The sequence below is a fragment of the Hippocampus guttulatus genome, chromosome 12 (assembly GCF_054856545.1).
Source record: "Hippocampus guttulatus isolate MCC_2025c chromosome 12, RoL_Hgut_1.0, whole genome shotgun sequence".
NCBI lineage: Eukaryota > Metazoa > Chordata > Actinopteri > Syngnathiformes > Syngnathidae > Hippocampus > Hippocampus guttulatus.
The window spans coordinates 2041187-2062854 of record NC_141272.1 but is presented as its reverse complement, the minus strand read 5'-3'; the positions used below and the strand labels follow the sequence as shown (position 1 = coordinate 2062854).

Below are 21668 nucleotides of genomic sequence, written 5' to 3'. Positions count from 1 at the left end.
TAACTAGGCCCCTCTACTGCTTTCTAGTCTTCAATGTCTAGTAATTGATTACTCATTGATGATCAAATTGACTAAAAGTGGACTAAAATATGAACTAAACTATTCCTAATATTAAGTCGCCTACTGTTGCTAACTAGCCAACTAACTGATCGACCAACTCAATCACCTAGTATAGACTAACTGACCAATTTGCCAAGTAAGTAGCTGACTAAATGAGTAACTCGATTACCACACAACAACTCGGCAAAATACTAATTGAGACGAACCGACGACAATAACACTCAACTGAAATCCTAGCGTCATATTCAGTTGCCTATTATTATGAACCAACTAACTAACTTGCTGACTGACTAACTAACTAAGTCACCAAGTAATTATATCAAACGAATGTCGATGAAAATGATTATTTATATGGTTTATTTATTTATTTTAAAGAAAAGTGACAGAGGAAAACAATGGCAGATGATGACATGGTCACTCTCTTCTTTGTATGTGCCCGCATGCGTGCGTGCGTGTGCATGCGCGTGGGTGTGCGCGGTCATTGCCCAAACGTCCAAATGGGCCCGTGAGTCACGCCTGACTGCATTGTGGCCGCCGTGCAAGTTTGTGCTGTTGACTGAGAAAATGAATCAGGCAGCCCGCGGAGAGCCGTGCCAGCAGCTGTCCCAACAAGCCGGCCGCCTGCAGGGGGCTCTTGAGAGACGCACGGGGGGTCCTCGCGGGGGCTTCTGCGCTTCACTTCGATATCAAACGGCGCAATCGACTCTCTCGCTTTGTGCCGCGCTCTCATGTGGCGAATGGCACGGCGGCCTCGCCGCGCAGACGTTTCCTGCCATTCATGCGAGCCAAAGGTCGCGACTTTCTCCGGAGCGTCCGTCGTGCGTCGTTGCCCCCGCGTTGATTAAGGAACCAGGAAGCCCACCGAGTGGGAAGTCAGATAAAAACCTGAAAGGCCGTCATAAAAACTTGATTTGTTTTTAACGTCGGGTGATGGATGACCGTGTTTATGCGCGCGCTCGCCACTGCTGCCGTTTTTCTTTTTTTGTTTCACGTCCAGCAAAGTCGCAGTGGGCGCATGCAGACAAATGCTGATCATGTTCGTGCCACCTTTCTTGTCATTAACAATGTTGAGAGAAATGTACAAAAGCACGAGGCTGTGAAAATTCATTCATCTGGAAGATGGTGTCTCCTTTAATACTCCTAGACACGGTTTACTTTAAACTAACTGACCGACGACTAGCTAAAATGCTAACACGTCAACTAGCGGCGACTCAGTTTCGGATCGGCGACCGAATCTGACAGAATCGCGCCTCCGAGGCAACTGGCCAAAAGTTTGTCGATCGCATCGTGAGGGCAAGTGGCCAATTGTTGGTTTGGAGTGTCTAAATGATGGTTGCCGTGGAAACAAGAGTCCGAGTTTTAGTTTGTGGGCGGCGACCAACCATGAGTCAGCGAAACAGACCACTCAAGACTGCATCTGCTGTCACCGTTTTATTTATTTATCATATTTTTTCTTCTTCTCGATTGCCTGGAGAGCGTTCGTATGTTCTCGTTTTCCTTTAATCCGACTCAACATGACTGCTCGGCAAAAATGCACAATGTCCGAAACAAACAAACAAACAAACAAACAAAAACCCCCACTTGGTCTTGGTCACTACAAACGGACTCCCAAGCTCAGAAAAAATGCCCCCCCCACCCCCATTTGTCTCTTTCGGGCCACTGTACTTTTTGCTCTTGTTCAGCAAAGCGGTTACGTGACATTCGTGTGCCTCATCGCCCATCTGTCTGTCAGTTCTCAGCATGCCAAAATGTCTCAGAGAAGGAGCAAAATTACCATGACGCCTCATACCGTGACATACAGTCGTGACTTCTTGAACTCTTGCGTTCGAACCACAACTATAAGATTTGACTAGTCATACGATCATATTTTTGGAGGGGAAAAAATGAACGGTAGGAATGAGGAACCAAATCAGATTGAATATCAGGAAATGGGAAAAGAATGAGAGCGAAGGAGAAGGAAATGGGAAATGTTCAGGAATTGACTCATATCCCCATCGGAGATCAGAAATTCCCGCTTGCCTTGAACATGGAATTCATTCCTAGTTTCAAAACACGTCGATTTGAATCAACTCTGCCTTATGTCAAGAATCGTCGCGTGACTTAAGTCTTTGACACGACGCTGCTTGCAGCATTTGACTTCCTCAACCCGCCGACCGGCTCGTGATGAGCTGTGGGAGTCCCGGCGGTGTTCTCAGCCTTGCTTGCACCTGCTCCCCGGCTGGAGCACCCGAGGGAGCCTCATTGCGCTTTCTCCCCCGCGAGAGCGTCAAGGCGACAGAACGAGGGGCCTTGTCTGGACTTGTCCAAGCGCCGTCCCACCGTTACAGGTCAGGCCTGTTTTCTTGCGCCTGCAGCCTCGCCTGGGATGACACCAAGATTAACTGTAACACCTGAGACACCACCAGCCAAGTGTGTGCGCGTGTAGGCCCTAAAGTCCGTTTGACATAGCAACTTCAAGCTAGAAGCTTCAAAAGCAGCACGATTAACTCATTCACTCCCAAAGACGTTTTTAAACGTCTTTTCAGACTTGTGTCTAGAATTGGCTGGTGCTGAATGAGTTAAAAAAAAAAAATCTTGAGAATTATTTGGGGTAACTATTTAGCATCTATCACTATCCCCTAACCCCAGCCCTTACCCGATCCTGAACATTACCATCCATCCATCCAATGTCTATAACGCTTATCCTTATTTATTCAATTCTCTCAATCAGAAACCTGAATCCTGACCTTTCCATAACTTCACCCAAATCCATGACGAATGAGCTACCCAACGGTAGAAGCCGGAAGTGGATTTTCCTCCCCCGTTGCATCCCACACCCACAGAAAATACAGTAAAGCAAATCCCACTCCCAATTAAAACAGCTCCCCGCGAGTCTGAAAAGACGTCTAAATACGTCATTGGGAGTGAATGAGCTAACCCTCCAACCCCTTAGTCTTTACGAAAAACGCAAGAACGAGCATCTCCAAGTGTGAGTTACAAGTTAATATAAATTGGTGGCTCCATTTTTGTCTCCATGGTGCTTGTTGTTGTTGTTGTTTTTATTTTTGTCTGTGTGGCACTTTTTTTTTTCCCTTTCATTTGAATTCATCCAGTCTCGAAGCAAGGATGCAGAAGCATACGCAAGCAAAGTCCCCCAAATGTCAAAGAAATGTTCCGATGGAGCCGCGGGCATGAGCGGGGAAAGCGAGCCCGACGTCTGGGCATCGCCGCCGGCTGTCGCAGCACAGCGTGTGAGGGAAAGGCAGAGCTGCTAGCGTGGGAGTCGGGCCCCGAGGTTTGAGGTTTGAGGCTTTGACGCGGATCCGGTGTCACGAGCAGGTGGAAAGCAAAACATCTCGCCACCTTGAAGCCGGTCTGTTTCCCATCACGGGTCGCAGGTGTCCGCAGACCTCCCGCCGCGCCGGCCCCGGCGCAGGCTGCCCAGCAGGCTGTGTTGTGTCAGGCCGGTGATTGACGGGTGGAGCTGGAGGAGCTCCCGTAGGGTGGTGGGCGGGGGGTTGGCCAGGTGGTCACCGCTGACTCCGCGGCAGACATCTTGGATGAAGCTCGCAGCCCACATTTAACAACAGTGAGGCTCATTAGACTCTCGCATGAAGGAAAACCGCCCACACCAAGTGTCCCTCAGGAGTGACTCTGGTCTTCTTTTTGGAACTAAAGCGGCACTTTGACCACACTTGGAACTGAAAGCACCCCATCTTTTCCCATTGATGTCAATGAATATGACATGAATTTGTTCCGCCCCGCCCCCAAGGGAACAATTACGAAGAACAGTTTTGGCCACATTTTTGTTTCAATTCAACGGACACGGTTGTGCTATTTGGAGAGTGTGCGCATTGGTCTCTTGCGGCTATTAAAATACAGTCCAACATACGGTTGTCCATGGCCGTAGTCACTCCCCAGTAAGCCGCAGTAATACGATTCATTCATCAATCTACATGCTCCACTGTATTCAAATATGCCTCGCTTAAAATGTTTGAACACTGCAAGACAATGCTGATCATTAGCTTGTCTATGGCATTTTTGCCTCGTTTGTTAGCATGAAGCTAACCAGACACCGCTATATTATTCATGCAATTATTTTCGGCTCAAGCCAATATCCTCAACTTAACTCCAGCCGGAACCAAAACCTCTTACATGAAGTAAGACACAGCGAGCACGTCCTTTTGGACTCGCTTTTGTCTTCCCGTGGGACTCTGAGTACTAATTAGCATCCCCCGCGCTAAGGAACAGCAGTTCGTTCCCTCTACACGATATTCACGACACTCTCATAATCACTGTCACGATATAGCGTGTGACTTATTGTCTTTATTTTGATTGATGAAGTTCTCAGTAGCCTTTACAAAAAAAAAGAAAAAGGGTAGAATCGGAAGCAAAATTGTTCCAAATAAAAAAAGCGAAATCTTCTGGCTCATGGATTCATGGCACAAATCTGTCGCCACGGAGACGACGAGGCGTTCTCCCTCCCGGCCGAGTCAGCGGAGACGTGGCGGCGCTTCCCGCCGGACCCGAGCAGGCCTCGCCATCCTCTCCATCATCTACGCGATGATGAGATGATCATCGCAGACGGAGAAGTTAATGTAGCCCAATTAGTTGACGGATGACACGCTAGCGCTAACCTGCTTCCAGCCGGGCATCGCGCCTCAGCTCGCGCAGCTTCATGACCGCTGTTGTTCTATGCGGCCGATAACACAGTGCAATAATAATAATAAGAAGATTCATAATATGTTGACCAATAAATGCTGGCCGCACTTTTCCAGATCTGCGTCAACATTGAATACTAACGTTGATTCAATCTTGATTCAATATTGATGTCAGATGCATCAACAGTGGTCGACTTAGCATGTCCCAGCTCATAGTGCAGAGGTTGTGGGTTTGAATCCAGGCTCCGGCCTTCCTGTGTGGAGTTTGCCTGTTCTCCCCGTGCCTGCGTGGCTTTTCTGCGGGTACTCCGGTTAGCTGACCCATTCCAAAAACATGAATGGCAGGTTAATGGAACACTCGAAATTGGCCTGAGGTGTGGTTGTGAGCACAAACCGTCGTTTGTCTCTGTGTGTCCCGTGATTGGCCGGCAACCGCTTCAGATTGTACCCCGGCTGCTGCCCACAGTCAGCTTGGATAGGCTTCAGCACACCCGTGCCCCTCGTGAGGATAAAGCGGTTCAGAAAATGGATGAGGTGATGGATGGACAGATACATGATTTAAAATGTAATTAAAAAAATACAAAACAAAACAAGTAACAAACAAAAACAAATTACCGTCACTAGACCTGCCCCGGAATTTAATGGATTCTCTCTTTGCTCTTACCCGAAGCCTTCACAAAGTTACCAAAAAAGCACTGAATAGATTTATTTTATTTTTGCGCTCCTCCTCACTCACTAACAAACGGCTCTAAAACACACCTGACGTTAGCACGAAATACCGCTAAGTAAATAAAGCAGGCGCGTAATATGTGGAGTGAGCGTTTGACTGGCACTGGGCTGTCTTGACTCCTCTGTGTTTCTCAGAAGACGGCGGCCGGCCTAATGAGACGAGCCGAGGCGCATGCCTGTGCACATGGCAGCGCAAATTAAAACGTGTCCTGCGGGCCGCCTCTCTAATTCGCTGGCACCGCGCCCCCGGCCTGTCCCCGAATTACCAGCATGCCCCCCCCCCCCACACCTCCCCTCACCCCGCCTCCCCACGGCCACCCCTGCACCTCTTCCTCCCGCCTACAGCCAGCCAGCGTGGGGCCGGCAAGCCCCTCTTGTTCCACTCCGAGTCAATAACGGGACACACAAGAGAAACCGGCAAATTCAATTACAACAGGAGAAAGTGCACAAGTCTTGTGGGAGGGGCCATTTTTAGGAGTTTGATCGAGTGAGTGTTTAGTTTCATGGGGGGGGGGGGCTTAGAAAACTTAATCTATATATTTTAGAGTATAAAATAAAATGTGGAGAGGCTCATCTTGGGCGACACAGGTTTGCGATGGGGCTGAAGCCCTGATGCAGTGCCATCCCCAAATGTCACTTAAAACAAACACAAAGTGTTTGGCACTGATCAAAGTGTTTTGGAAAACAGAAAAGCTTTTTGGGCTGCTGGGATTTCAATTAGGGGTGCTTGAACATCCCCAAAAATGAGCCTGAAAGGCCGAAAGTAATTTTGGTTCGTGCGCCGTAACAACTATGCTAATTCCCGTTAGCATGTCAACGTTTTGTTTTGTTTTTTTTGCATGACAGCTTCGCGTCAAGCTAACAGACCACCGCGGTTAATGTGGTGGGGTCGTGTGACGTCGTCACAGTGCTGCTATTTGTCCTCTAAAATGTCTCGTCTTCCAGAGTTCAGCCCGCGACGCGGCAGATTATGCACTCTTGACAAATTATTCTTTGGACTTGTTCTTTCTACTGCTATTATTGCGATCTTACAATGCCCGCATGACGCGGCTATTGGTGCTAAAACGGGGGTTTTGTTTTGAACATGGGATCTTTTTGTGTGCGTGTGTGTTAGTGTGAGTTTTATCGTGTCGATCTGTAGTTGGATTATCGGACGCTAGTGTGATGCCGCTATTTTCCTTCAAATTAAAAAAAGAAAAATTGTCTGCCTGACTTCAGCAGTACTTTTGCTTTTGAAGCATTACGTTGGCGACATGTTTATCGCCGTTTGCACTGAGAGCGCTTTTTCATATTTGGAGGTTGGATGGGATCTCCTTGGGTGTACCTAATAAAGTGACCCGAGCGCATTTGTCACTCCCATTCTCGCTTGCGTACGTCAATCTCCACTGTTGTCGTGCAGGTGTGGCGTTACCACCCACTCGCGCTGCGGTTGCCATGGCGACCTCCCTTAGTTTCACATACTTTCGACGCGACTCACAGGATTTGGCCACAATAGCCCGCTGCTTTAATCCCACCGCGCTTTCGTTTGTTCGCGTGAACTAACGCCCACGGCGGTAATAGTAAATAATCATCATGAAAGAATTGCAATCATGGCAGAAGAAAAGAGAACTATTCAAATGTGTCATCCTTTCAAGGCGGGTGAGCCAAACAATAAAAATGAAAACAGAAACCACACACGAATGGAATGAATTAAAAAAGTCTCTCCGCTCACAGTCTAGACTTCAAGTGAGTCAAAAGCGCCCCGCCCAGCATTCCCACTCTCCCGCACATGAACGAAGTAAATGCAAGCGCGGGAGGAGGGGGATCAAAATCGTAGTAAACAATCTTCTTCATTCACCAGAGAGTGCGTGATATGACGCGCGCGCTGCCAAGTAACTCTGCACGCATTGTAACTTGGCGCCGTCGTTTTAATGGGACACGCAAATCCCAATTCTAATGGACGTGAGACTGAAGAAAATGTCAATTGCAAACCCAATACGGTGACTTGCAATTCCTTTCCAACCTTTTTCTAATTGAGTACACCTCAAAGACTTAGTCTTCAAATGCTCCTCTCTTGGATTCTCAGTGCGTCAGTAATATTAGTCATTCTTCGCCGAGGACAAGAAACGTCGCAAAAGGTGTCATCTGATGCGACCGACAACACTTTCATCATGACTTTCATCCACATCCTTCCAGCGTGACATCGCTCGGTGACATCACAGCGCCCTGTCTTTTGTGCCAGGGAAATCCCAGATCCTGACAAACAAAGCCGAGGCGCGTGTTTTTCGAGCGAATGCCAAATGTCGGACACGACAACAATGGGGTCAGGATAAAGGGGAACTCATCCAGCACGTGCCGCTTTGTTGATGTTTGTCAGGCGTGTTGATGATGATGATGATGATGCTGACGATGATGTTGTTGTCGTAGGTGTTGTTTTCAAATGTCCTGCCGACACACATAAGCGTGCTAGATGCAGATGACTCAAGCAAGGCTCAGGTAACCCATATGTTCCCCTCCCTGCATGCTAAAAGAAAAAAAAAAAAGGTAAACAAGCACGTTATGACATCTAATCGAGCTTTTGAATAGGCGCATGAGGGCCACACGGCTGGCGTGGGAGACTTTGTACCTTTTTCCTCTGCCATTGATACGCAACGCTGATGACTTGTTGCAACACAAGTAACGGATGAATATGCATCTGTGTGTGTGTTTGTATTTGTGTGTGTTTGTGCACGAGTGTGTGTTCACTCACAGCACTAAATTAGCCCAGCAACACTCAAAAATGATGTTGCGGGACGACGAGTAGTTACTGTCTTGTCTTTGCAAAGGCTGAACGTATTATTGGCTGTCATGAGGTGGCGTACCGAATGTTGTGACCGGCAAGTGGGCGTTATGAAGGTGTTGTGCGATCATTCGATTGATTACCTCAGCGTTTATTGTCAACACAAGACGTGCTTCATGGAAATCTTTGAATGGAAGTATATATATATATATATATATAGTATATATATTGTGGCTACTAAATGCATAGGGTGCCCTGACATGACTTCTGCTGTGACTTGGCGCTGTACAAATCCAATTCAGCTTGACTCGCTTGTACAACCCCCCGACTGCGCAAACCATGAAAAAGCTGGTTTTCCATCACACGCCATCCCCCCCCCCCCGCCCCCCCTTTGAAAGAGTCTTGCGCGAGTCTCCAAACGTGGCCTTCACCTCACGTTGACGCCATGTTTGCATTCCTCCTCCTCGCCGCGTCGCGCTCGCTCTTTGTTGCCTTCCTCACGGCTGTGTTTACATCCTGTGAGCCTTTCACCTTGTTTGTCCTGCGATGCGCCGCTCCTTGCTTCTGGCCGCTCCCCACGTACGCGCTGAGGAGCGTAGCAGGAGTCGCGTGCCAGTCGCAGCTCACCGCAAAGCCTCGCCGGGGCATTTTGGGTGTAAATCACGCAAGCCGGCTGCCATAAATAGAAGGCCGTTGCGTGTCGTAACAGCTTCGAGCAACACAAAGGCGGGCCTGTGGCTTGTGTGTTTGAATTTAAAGATTCTGGGGTTTTTTTTTTTTTTTTGCTGTTGCTGTTGCTGTTCAAAGGCCTTGTGTTGTTTGTGTGTGCGTGCGGCACAGTCATGGGACGAGAGCAGGTTGTCAAGTTCACGGCTCGGAGCGTCAGGGCTCAGGCATCCGCTCGGCTTGGCTTTTCCGCTCCGGCGGTTGAACGCGGACCACGACGAGGAGGAAAACTGCTCCACGTGGTGTCAATTAGTCTCCTTCTCAATGTCAGTTGGAGGATCCAAGGGCCGTTTGTTTTACTTAACTGCAGATGGGGCAGGCATTGACGGTGTTTCAAAGACGATTTCGGCTCCACTTTGAATTGAGATGATGAGATACGCGCTCGGATGTTTGGTCTTGGATTTTAAGTTTGTCAGATGAATCGTACGGTTGCTTTTTATTTCTATTGGTTTGATGGAAATTTGAATTCATCCGATATGACGTGTTGTTGTTGTTATTTTAGATGAGAAATACTTTTTACTTGCATTGATTTATTTTGTGAGTCATCTGATTTCTTTTTTTCTTATATTTGAATTTCCATTTTCGCTCTTGAAGTTGTATTTATTTAGTTTATTATTAGCTTGTTTTAATTTAATTTAAATCAGAAAATGTTTTCATCATTTTGGGTCACCATTTTCTTGATTAATCATTTATTGGAACACTTATTGAAATATTTTAATTTTTTTCTAAATTAGCATTATTTGATGCACTTTGACTTTTCACCCTCTTTTTTACTGTTTATATGGAATAAATAAGTCATTCAGTCATAGATTTATTGCAGTACTTTGGTGACTTTTTTTTTTAACCTTTCTACCATTTTTAAAAATCGTTGGTATGAACACCAACAATACTGCCTTTTCAACAAGATCCTGAGCATTCTTTGTCGATAGGCTCAGCGCTATCCCGGGTTTCTCCTTCCTTATCTTGAGTTCTGGCTTTCATGCATTTGGAGTGCCCCTGTAACGTCTCCTTGGCCTCTGTGGGGCCACACTCACACAGAACACTGACCCCACTTGAAGACTTAACCACAGCCCGCTTCATTCACACCATCTACGTGCTGTCTGGCTAAATAACAGCCAGATTGTGACGTTAATGTGCTTTTATTGGAGGTCATGTCAGGACACAAATCAAACGCCTGCCCGGCTGGCCCGTCCGTCTCCTCCCAACTTACACAACAGTGGTGGAAGTCCCATCTGTTTCTCTTTAGCTCGCTCGCTCCCTCCTCGGTACGGCACGTCGCTCTTGGAGTAGAGATGGCAAAAGTAGTCCCGTTCCGTGCTTGAGGAGAAATACGGAAACTTGTGTTTACAACAACAACGAAAAGAAGAGAGAGTCTGGGAAACGTAGTATCGTTGTAGCTACAGTAGGAGGAAAAAATGGGCTCTGTATCGTTATAAACGTATGTCAAAACATAAGACATAATAAATGGGAAGGTAAGGAAATATACTGCCTCTTGGTATGCCTCAGGGTTCCACCGTAGTCCCACAACCTTTTGTCCCATCGTTTCCACAGTGAACTAGATTTTTTTTTTTGTTTGTCTGTGTGTGTGGCTGCGCAAACATTGTCGGTAGTTACTAATACATATCAGTCATAATAATAAGGTCATTTTCATGGCAAACCAGACCAGTATCTAAACCAATAGGAATGAACAATATCAACACTACAAGTGAGGCTGGTAAACAGTGCTGACATGAACCATGTCTTTGGGGTGCCAAGTCTCTCTGAGACTTATTTGTGTCAGAGTTGCACCACCCTGGAGACACAGAACACACACACACAAACACACACACACACACACACATGCACGCTTGCACGGCATGCGCGCTTGTGCCATGTTAGCGTTCATGCTGTTCAGCATCATATCAGTCTATTGTTGATGACATTGTTACCAGTTATTGTCTCAAAATTTTGAACCGACAAGTGCACTAGTAACTCCAAATGTATATAATTAATATAAAACAATAAGGATGCTAGAAATATTTCCGTACAAATATCAAACGGACGTGCTCCCTGTTGTTAGAACGTAGCCCGCTCCGTGTTTGAACAACATTGCTGTGGTGACCAAACCGTTTGAGCTATCTATTACATTCTGCTATTTGGATGAATGTTATAAAGTACAATACTGCAGAGTGTCCTTTTTGTCAGAAAAAGTGTTACAACTTTTTATGCCGTTTTATTGGCTCTGGAGTGGAGTACATTGGACTTGCTTTGGCACCCGTGGGTTCACCTATTTGCTGTTTTGTTTTTTTCTTTTTTCCCCAGTATTTTTAAATTCGACTCGGTCATGTCCATCCATTTCAATGTAAGGGGGAAAGATGAATTGAGATATGATTCTTTTGAGTTACGAGCATGGTCACGCATCAAATTGGAGTCTACAGTTCAGACAGCATTGAGTGGAGATGTACTGTGAATACCTCAACTTTTGCTGTTGATTTGCACGCCTCCATTCACTCTTGTTGTTATTGCGCTGCTCTCCAAGCATGTCTTTCGTCGCCAACTACTGGCCTGGCATGCACATTGCAAGATGTTTGGCTCTTTGAATGACTGAATAAAACCTTGCGTTACAAATATTGACTTAAGGGAATAAAAAGGCAAACAGCTTTTATGTTGTCCAACGAGGCACGCGAACATCCAAACTCACACGCACGCACGCAAACTCAATGACACGGCACGTTCTCACGCTGTGTCCTGACTCGGCCTCGCTCGCAGTCGGATCGGGGAGGGAACATAAGGATCGCATATGGCTCTGGCATGCTTCCACACCAGTGATGTGTTCCTCGAGCCGGTCCTTGGCAATTTTTCAATACCAATTACTTGTTAAAGTTTGTACAATCAAGGGGATCAGTTGCAATGCATATATGTGAATGATAAAAGTAAATTGCACATTTGTTGAAAGAAATGTAAGGTGCTTCATGAAATGTTTTGTAAAAGATATGTTCATTAAATTGAAACCTTTTCCAAATGTTCTTGTGCTTCTTTATACCAAAACAAAGGAAAGACATGTTGTTTTGGTTGTTTATAGCAAAGTATGGTATAATTTTAATGGTCCGGCCCACTTGACGTCTACCGAGGCCGTATGTGGCCCACCATGTGAAATGAGTTTGACACCAGTGATGTATAGTAAGGCGTTTTTAGCCGGAAAAAAACAACCATGTACAGAAAGGTGTGTTTAGCCGAAAAAAAAAACGACCATATATATAGTAAGGCGTTTTCAGCCGAAAAAAACGACCATGTATCGTAAGGTGTTTTTAGCTGGAAAAAAAAAACGACCATGTATAGTAAGGCGTTTTTAGCCGAAAAAAAAAACATGTATAGTAAGGCATTTTGAGCCCAAAAAAACGACCATGTATAGTAAGCCGTTTTTAGCCCAAAAAAACGACCATGTATAGTAAGCCGTTTTTAGCCGAAAAAAACGACCATGTATAGTAAGCCGTTTTTAGCCGAAAAAAATGACCATGTATAGTACGGCATTTTTAGACGAAAAAAACGACCCATGGTAAGCCGTTTTTAGCCGAAAAAAAACGACCATTTATAGTCAGGCGTTTTTAGCCGAAAAAAATGACCAAATATGTAAGCCGTTTTTAGCCGAAAAAAATTACCATGTATAGTACGGCGTTTTTAGACGAAAAAAACGACCCATGGTAAGCCGTTTTTAGCCGAAAAAAAACGACCATTTATAGTCAGGCGTTTTAGTCGAAAAAAATGACCAAATGTGTATGCCGTTTTTAGCAAAGCGTTTTTAGCCGAAAAAAACGACCCATGTATAGTAAGCCGTTTTGAGCCGAAAAAAAAAGACCATGTATAGTAAGGCGTTTTTAGCCGGAAAAAATCGACCATGTATAGTAAGGAATTTTTAGCCGGAAAAAAACAATCATGTATAGTAAGGCCTTTTTAGCCGAAAAAAACTACTATGTACTGTATTGTATATTAAGGCATTTTTAGCTGAAAAAAAAAACGAGTATGTCTACTAAGGCGTTTTTCCTGCAAACCCTCCAAAGTACATGTCAAATATGCCTATCATGCACAGCAAATCACAGTCACTGGTGGTGTAGTGGATTACACGCCGACGTTCCGTCCAGGCAACTCCAGTTCAAACCCAGCTCAGTGACGTGAGAAAAACAACACCAAACAGTTACTTTTTCCTGCAAACCCTCCAGAGTGCATGTCAAATATGCCTATCGTGCAAAGCAACTCACAGTCACTGGTGGTGTAGAGGTATACACGCTGGCTTTCCGTCCAGGCAGCGCGGGTTCAAACCCCGTCCAGTGGCAGCATTTATGTCGTTTCCCAATGGCCTAAAGCTGGGATAGGCTTCTCAAGTTCCCAGTGACAGTTGTCCATGTAGAAAAGATGTTTTAGCCCAAAATAATCGACCATGTATCGTAAGGCCTTTTTAGCTGGAAAAAACGACCATGTATAGTAAGACGTTTTTAGACGAAAAAAACGACCATATGTATGGTAAGGCGTTTTTAGACGAAAAACAACGACTATGTATATAGTAAGGCGTTTTTAGCCGAAAAAAACGACCATGTATAGTAAGACGTTTTTAGACGAAAAAAACGACCACGTATAGTCAGGCGTTTTTGGCCGAAAAAAACGACCATGTATAGTAAGGCGTTTTGTGCCGAAAAAAAAACGACCATGTATAGTAAGTCGTTTTTGGCCGAAAAAAAACGACCATGTATAGTAAGGCGTTTTTGGCCGAAAAAAACGACCATGTAAGGCGTTTTGTGCCGAAAAAAAAACGACCATGTATATTAAGGCGTTTTTGGCCGAAAAAAACGACCATGTATAGTAAGGCGTTTTGACCCGAAAAAAACGACCATGTATAAGTAAGGCGTTTTTGGCCGAAAAAAACGACCATGTATAGTAAGGCGTTTTGACCCGAAAAAAACGACCATGTATAAGTAAGGCGTTTTTGGCCGAAAAAAACGACCATGTATAGTAAGGCGTTTTGACCCGAAAAAAACGACCATGTATAATAAGGCGTTTTGTGCCGGAAAAAAAACGACCATGTATAGTAAGGCGTTTATGGCTGGAAAAAAACGACCATGTATAGTAGGCGTTTTTGGCCGAAAAAAACGACCATGTATAGTAAGGCGTTTTGACCTTAAAAAAACGACCATGTATAGTAAGGCGTCTTTAGCCGAAAAAAACGACCATGTATAGTAAGGCGTTTTTGGCCGAAAAAAACGACCATGTATAAGTAAGGCGTTTTATGCCGAAAAAAACGACCATGTATAGTAAGGCGTTTATGGCCGAAAAAAACGACCATGTATAGTAAGGCGTTTTTGGCTGAAAAAAACGACCATGTATAGTAAGGCGTTTTTGGCCGAAAAAAACTACTATGTATAGTAAGGCGTTTTGTGCCGAAAAAAACGACCATGTATAGTAAAGCGCTTTGGTGGTTTTTTTCAGGTCAAAACGCCTTACTATACATGGTCGTTTTTTTCGGCCAAAAACGCCGTACTATACATGGTCGTCTTTTTTCGTCTAAAAACGCCTTACTATACATGGTCGTTTTTTTCGGCCAAAAACGCCTTACTATACGTGGTCGTTTTTTTCGGCACAAAACGCCTTACTATACATGGTCGTTTTTTTCGGCAAAAAACGCCTTACTATACATGGTCATTTTTATCGGCACAAAACGACTTACTATACGTGGTCATTTTTTTGTCGGCCAAAAACGCCTTACTATACATGGTAATTTTTTCGGCCAAAAACGCCTTACTATACATGGTCATTTTTATCGGCACAAAACGACTTACTATACGTGGTCATTTTTTTGTCGGCCAAAAACGCCTTACTATACATGGTAATTTTTTCGGCCAAAAACGCCTTACTATACATGGTCGTTTTTTTTCGGCACAAAACGCCTTACTATACATGGTCGTTTTTTTCGGCCAAAAACGCCTTGCCATACATAGTCGTTTTTTTCGGCACAAAACGCCTTACTATACATGGTCGTTTTTTTCGGGTCAAAACGCCTTGCTGTATATATATGGTCGTTTTTTTCTTCTAAAAACGCCTTACTATACATGGTCGTTTTTTTCGGCACTAAACGCCTTACTATACATGGTCGTTTTTTTCGGCATAAAACGCCTTACTTATACATGGTCGTTTTTTTCAGCCAAAAACGCCTTACTATACATGGTCGTTTTTTTCGGCTAAAGACGCCTTACTATACATGGTCGTTTTTTCGGCTCAAAACACCTTACTATTATTGGTTGTTTTTTCGTCGAAAAACGCCTTACTACACATGGTCGTTTTTTCTTGTCAAAAAATACCTTACTATACATGGTCATTTTTTCCGGCCAAAAACACCTTCCTATACATGGTCGTTTTTTTCGGCCAAAAACGCCTTACTATTCATGGTCCTTTTTTTCGGCTAAAAGCGCCTTACTAAACATGGTCGTTTTTTTCGGGTTAAAACGCCTTTCTATACATGGAGGTTATTTTCGGGTTAAAACGCCTTACTATATATATGGTCATTTTTTCGGCTAAAAATGCCTTGCTATACATGGTAATTTTTTTCGGTTAAAAACACCTTACTATAAGTGTTGGGGGTTTTTTTCGGCTAAAAACGCCCTATTACACATGGTCGTTTTTTTTTCGGCCAAAAACGCCTTACTATACATTGTCTTTTTTTTCGGCCAAAAACGCCTTACTATGCGTGGTCGTTTTTTTTCGGCTAAAAACACCTTACTATACGTGGTCGTTTTTTTTCCGGCTAAAAACGCCTTACTATACGTGGTCTGGTTTTTTTCGGCTAAAAACGCCTTACTATACATGGTCGTTTTTTTTCGGCTAAAACACCTTACTCTTCATGGTCCTTTTTTTCGGCACAAAACGCCCTACTATACATGGTCGTTTTTTTGGGGTCAAAATGCCTTACTATACGTGGTCGTTTTTTTTTCCGGCTAAAAATGCCTTACTATACATGGTCGTTTTTTTTCGGCTAAAACACCTTACTCTTCATGGTCCCTTTTTTCGGCTAAAAACGCCTTACTATATATACATGGCCGTTATTTTCGGCTTAAAACGCCTTACTATACATGGTCGTTTTTTTGTATATTATACTTAACATTGACAAATAGGGTTCATAAAATTTCATTTCTCTGCACAATGACCAGATAATTTTAGTCCTGTGTACCATTGTAAAACTTGAGTTGAAAAAGCAATTCAGGATCAAAATATCCAAACTTCAATGTTACACAACCCCCGTTTCAAGAGTGATTCAATTGTGCGCTTTTAAGTCTTGTGTTGAAATCCTCGGAAAAAAACCCCAAAACAAAACATTGAAATGCTTGAAGTAGTGATTCTCGCGCACCCTTCGCATCACAGTTCAGTCAAGGGAACACCTTCAAGCACCCCTCATGATTATCGAATTGAGCTGCGGGATGATTGCGAGCAAGTGGAGGCGTTTGCGGCGCTTTCGACAACACTGGGCCCTTGAATCTCTTGAGTACCTCCTGTCCTCACTGGCTGAAAGGTTGTGTTTTACTCAGGAGTCAAAGTCAAAGCCAGCGGGGGCCAGGCGAGCTTTGCAGTTTGCGATTCGGGGTGAGCGGGTTCATGGTTTGGGGGTGGAGGGGGGGGGGAGGGGTGCACGCTGCGGAATGTGGCTGTTGGGAAGAGCCAGCAGGGAGAAATGAGACGCCGCGAGTGGGAATTCTAACTTTTATTTCGTCAGAAAAGTTCCACGCGGGTCCTGTGACGCCATCACTCGAAGCCGGGCCCTTTTGACCTGGAAATGCTGGTACAGCTTTCTACCTTTTGAAAAATGTGGAACTTTTGAAATGCAGCAATTGTCATGGGAAAAAAAAAATCCATTCCAAATATTCAATAATTATTTTCCCATCTGAGTTTTTTTTTTGGAGGGGGGCGGTCAGTTGGTCTTTTTAACATCCTTTGTAAGTTCTTTTATTTATCTTTTTATTTTATTTCATGTGAATCTTTTTTTTCCATCATCATTTCCAACTTAGTCATTCCTTCATCGTGTATTTTTAAAGGATGCAAACCAAACGCAGAGCTTCAACAAGACTAATAAAGATTTTCTTATCTTATCTTAACACATAAGTACATTTATTCATGATTGAATACATTTATATTGAACAAAGTAACATACTGTAGTCGTATTGATTGCAAAGGACACAGCCCGTGTACGTCTGTGGTATATAAGTTAAATGTAACAGATGTTGTATTGGAAAATATCCGGGGACTCTTTTCTTGCCGTTTTGCACTTTATACGAAACCAAAAGATAAAAAATAAAAAGATTTCAAAGTGCAGCTGTTTCTTTGCAATGCATAAAATAACAACAACAAAAAAAAAAGATCCCGACTCGTCCGTTCATCTGCATTGTGAAGTCTGAATATAGAAACGTAAATACGCTATTGTGGGTTGTGAAAACGCGCGCTAAATACAAGAAAGAACGACATTGTCAGTTTACAAAAGCTTAGCATAGAAATCACTGCATCATCTACTCTCTAAATAAACTTCACCCGCCCCCCCCCCCCATAGAACTATGTCAACAGGAACAACACAAACAACAACACAGCGCTCTATGTATATTACAATAAAATGTCTCTGTCATAAGAAGTCCCCCCCCAAAAAAAGAGAGAGAAAGAAATATAACCACAGCGACATAAAATTAAAGAATACAATGCATAGATTGAATCATCGTCAATGTCAAAATATCATTTACATTGTGTTTTTTTTTGTTGTTTTTTTTACTTTTAGTCTGAACCCTGTTGATTCATTAGCAATTCATTTGAGTGACCGGCACAAATATATACAGAATATATATATATATAATTTTTTTTAAATTATCATCATTTTTTTTAACATAAACATGTCAATTAAAGGCAAGTTTGGCCATGTTTGAAAGGCGACAAATGTGGCACCAAAGCCAAAGAGCAGCTTCGTCGTTAAGGGCGTCTTGATATCAAAAAAGACAAGATAATGAGAAAAAAAAAAAACAACGACAACAACAACAACAACAAAAAATAAACACCCAAAACAAAACACATTTTGAAATGTTCGTATTTCATCTGCCACAAAACCAAACAGCCAAAACAAAGGCGCCAGAAGCTCGCCTCAAGGCCGTCTCCATTTTGAGACTGGGCAGAAAAGCCTCCACGACGAGGCAAAAATGGACACGCGTTTGTAAGATAAACTTGGATGTACTCAACACGTAGTGGTGCAAACACCCCCCCCCCCCTCCCCCCACCCTCCTCCATGTGCAGTATTTATATGCAGCAAAATCAAGCCAGTTTTTCCCACCAAACGGTTTGGTTTTGGTTCAGTCGCGCAAAACGTTTCCAGTCGAGTTGGGAAGCAAACAAAATAGCGTGGGCAGTCCACGAATTTACTTTTGTTTTGTTTTTTCTGTGTCCCACATGACTCTGTCCAAAGAGGAATTGGTATCAAGGAAGTATGTTAGAACGATACAATAAGGCGTGTTACCATCCATTAGGCTTCCAAAAAATGATTTTCCGGTACGATGCAGAGGCGAGTTTCCACACTGGATTACGATCTCGGACTCCGATTTTATGTTGTTCCAATGCGTTTCGCAAAAGTGCCAAGAAGTGGAATGTGGACGCGGAGAACGGATTCTCAACTTCTACGGTGGAAAGGCGACCTTGAAATGTTGATGAATTGAACCGCACCGAACCGCTCGCGGTAGCGGGATTCTCGGCAAACGACGTTCTCCCGGGGCGGACGACCGTCCGTCTCCGACTCCCGCGTTACGCCGCACGTCGAAAACCGATTTCAAATGATCGCGGGGGGTTGCGGAATCTGAAAAGAGCGCTGAGAAGAGAGCGCCTTGACCTCTGGCTTGTTTCACGGCGGCGCAAAAGCACTCCGAGAAGCGCTCGCAATTGACAGTCACTCGGATTTCTTGAAGGAACGAATAAGGCGAGCCTCCGTAAAAGTTCACGGCGACGCGCTTCCTTGAAGAGAAGATCTAACTGTCTTGTGCGATATCCATCTCTCTCTCTATTTATTTATCGATATTTTGATATATCTGAACAAAAGCCTTCCAGCCCGCAGGACAGAACGACTCCAATAACCCCCCCCAGCGGTATGAAGGTTGCCAGTGCAGGTCTTGCACGAGAATAAATCTTATATTAAACACAATAATTTATGTCTGAGATATATATATATCGATATATATACGACAATCTAGTAAAACAAGTATGTCATGTCAATACAATCTTAAGCTATTTATTTACAGGCAGAAGGTCTGATCGAGAGATGCTCAAAAGGGCACGCAGCGGCTCAACAGGTACGTACAAACATTTTTGTTTTGTTTTTTTCAAAAAAGCATCCAGTTTTCTCTTGGAACCAAATTGGAATTTTTGCTTCTTTTGTGTAAACACGACATAGTCTCTTTAGACAGTACAAACACACACACACACACACACGTAAGACCTGATTGTACAATGCATCTTCTCGAGACGCAAAGAGAGGGATTTCCAGCAACCTTTGCCGGTTGACCGCAAAATTGCGGAAAGGCAGCTTCTTTATGCTGATGATCGTTGGGTGTGTTGGCTGTCAGGCATTCACGGTAAAAAAATTCATGGTCCGAGGAAGGTCGGATGGAAGGCAACTGGGGACAAAACCGGTTGAAGACTCGGAGGACAGAGACGACCCGACACCTTGTTTGGCGTGTCAAGAATAAGGGGGCTTTCTTTGGAGGTTTTTAGAAGTCTGGCTAGAGAGGTCGGTCACTTTGAGAGAGACGTCAAGCCCTTTCGGACCACCACAAGGCTAGAGTAGTGGACCGCGGACGAACGAACTCGTAAACACAACCTTGAAAATGTTGGGAGTCAGGTGGACAAACAGAGACTTGGAACTCAAGTCAGAGGAAATGAAAATGAAACTATTCAAGTCCACCCTTGCAAAACCATTTCGGTTCGCAGCCAGGTGGAACGCCGCGAGGCACGTTTTGGAACCGAGGACCTACAACGTCCAGGCACCACCAGAGAATCGAATCTGTCGGGCAGACACGTAGAACTGAAGTCTTAGGCGGACCAAATTAGTCGGAACCACTTTGGAAACGAATTTGGTTGGCAGTCGGTTGTGCCTCTGCTAGACCAGTTCCGGAACGAAGGACGGCTCTGGTTCACTACGGGGACGTCGGAGACGTCTACCAGACACGTAGAACTGCAGAAGCCTTTTCGAAAACCATCGAATCCAGTTGCCTTTGATTCAACCTTCCTGGATGATTCATCAGACCACACCCCCCACACCCCAACCGAGGGTGTGGCGTAAACGCTCCTTCGTTAAGGCAAATTTGGCACTTAGTTTGGAAAGATGAACAATTCCAGTCGATCAAAACCTGGCTGGCACTTTTATCTTTCAAGTGATCGAGTAAAGTATTTTTCAAACAGAAATGTTGAAGAAGAAACTTTTGACCAAACAGCAAAAATCGTTTTGTTTACATTTGCGCTAGCCCAGCGCCTAGCCAGACACCCAGCTGTGCGTGGTGGTCTTCACCCCATGGGGGAAGCCTTGCTGGGTCGCCATCGGCTCAAAGTTGAAGTCCAGCGAGTCGCCGTCCATCAGAGTCTCGTGGAGGACGGTCTCCATGTCGATCTCAAACTTCTCGATGGACATGTCGTCCAGGTCGCTCGGCAGCTTCTCCAGGTGGGGGGGCGGCGCCAGGCCCAGCCGTCCGTATCCGTTGGTGTTGAGCGGGCAGAATCCGCCGGGCACGCCGCCGCCGCCGCCGCTGCCCAGGTGGCCCGAGAGCCCGTACGCCATCTGCATCTGGTTCTTGGCCGAGCTCCCGCCATGGTTGAGGGACATGAGCAGACGGCCGTTCATGGCCGGCGAGGCGTGCGGATGAGCGTGGGACAGGCCGTGAGGGTGACCGTTCCCCGCCGCCATGAGTTTGGCCACGTGCCGGCCGCCGGCGTACGGCGGCAGCATGCGACCCCCGCCCTGCTGCGAGACCACCGCGTCCACCGAGGGCAAGAGGTCTCCGTGCTGGTCGGCGTCCGACGTCAGCAGCTCCTTGAGGAGCCCCGGCAGTTGTACCGAGCCGTGGCCGTACGGACCCATGCCGGGCCCGAAGGCGGGCTTGCTCTCCGGCAGGGTTTGCATGGGCATGGGCGACAAACCGCTCATCGCCGCCTGACCGTACGCGCACTTGCGGTACTCCTGCTGAGGCTGCGACGCCATGCTGGGGGAGCTGTAAGGAGGGTACCCGGGGCTGGACTGCATCATCGGGGACGGGGAGGACTGGGAGGACCCGGGGGTGGCCGCCCCTCCGCCAACCTGAGAGTTGTTCGGCGAGAGCAAGTTCAGATTGTCCAGGAGGTTCTCCATGACGTTCTCGGAGGCGTGTCCCAAAGAGCCCGTCATTTCGCTGAGGCTGGGCAGCGTGGCGGTCATCTTGGTCCCCGGCGCGCCGGGGTAGCCCAGGTGCGCCTCCGCCTCGCCCAGGTCGTCCTCGGGCACGAAGGGCGAGAGGCGGCCGCTGACCGTGCTGGCGTTGGAGCTGGTGCGAGGTCTGAAGCTGCTCCAGGCGTCGAAGTCGTCGTTGCTGTGCGAGTTGGGGCTGCCGGGCCACTTGTTGTAGGAGCCCGGGCTGTCGGCGCCGCCGTCTGGGCCGCTCTGAAGGGACAGCTGTGGGCAGGCGGGGGACAACTCTTAGTCTTCACGGCGCGGTACGATTGCAAGTTTCAAATCGCAAAGGCAGCAAAAT

The 21668-nt window shown here is 45.6% G+C and overlaps 1 protein-coding gene across 1 annotated transcript in view; it reads right to left on the bottom strand.

The window, feature by feature from the left end:
* Window positions 1-16618: 16618 nt before the first annotated feature.
* foxo1a (forkhead box O1 a) overlaps window positions 16619-21668 on the bottom strand; it is a 28308-nt gene continuing 23258 nt past the window's right edge. The window contains exon 3 of the mRNA XM_086125004.1: window positions 16619-21589. Coding sequence (XP_085981130.1) covers window positions 20420-21589 — 1170 coding nt within the window. The 3' untranslated portion in view covers window positions 16619-20419. The remainder of the gene's footprint in view (window positions 21590-21668) is intronic.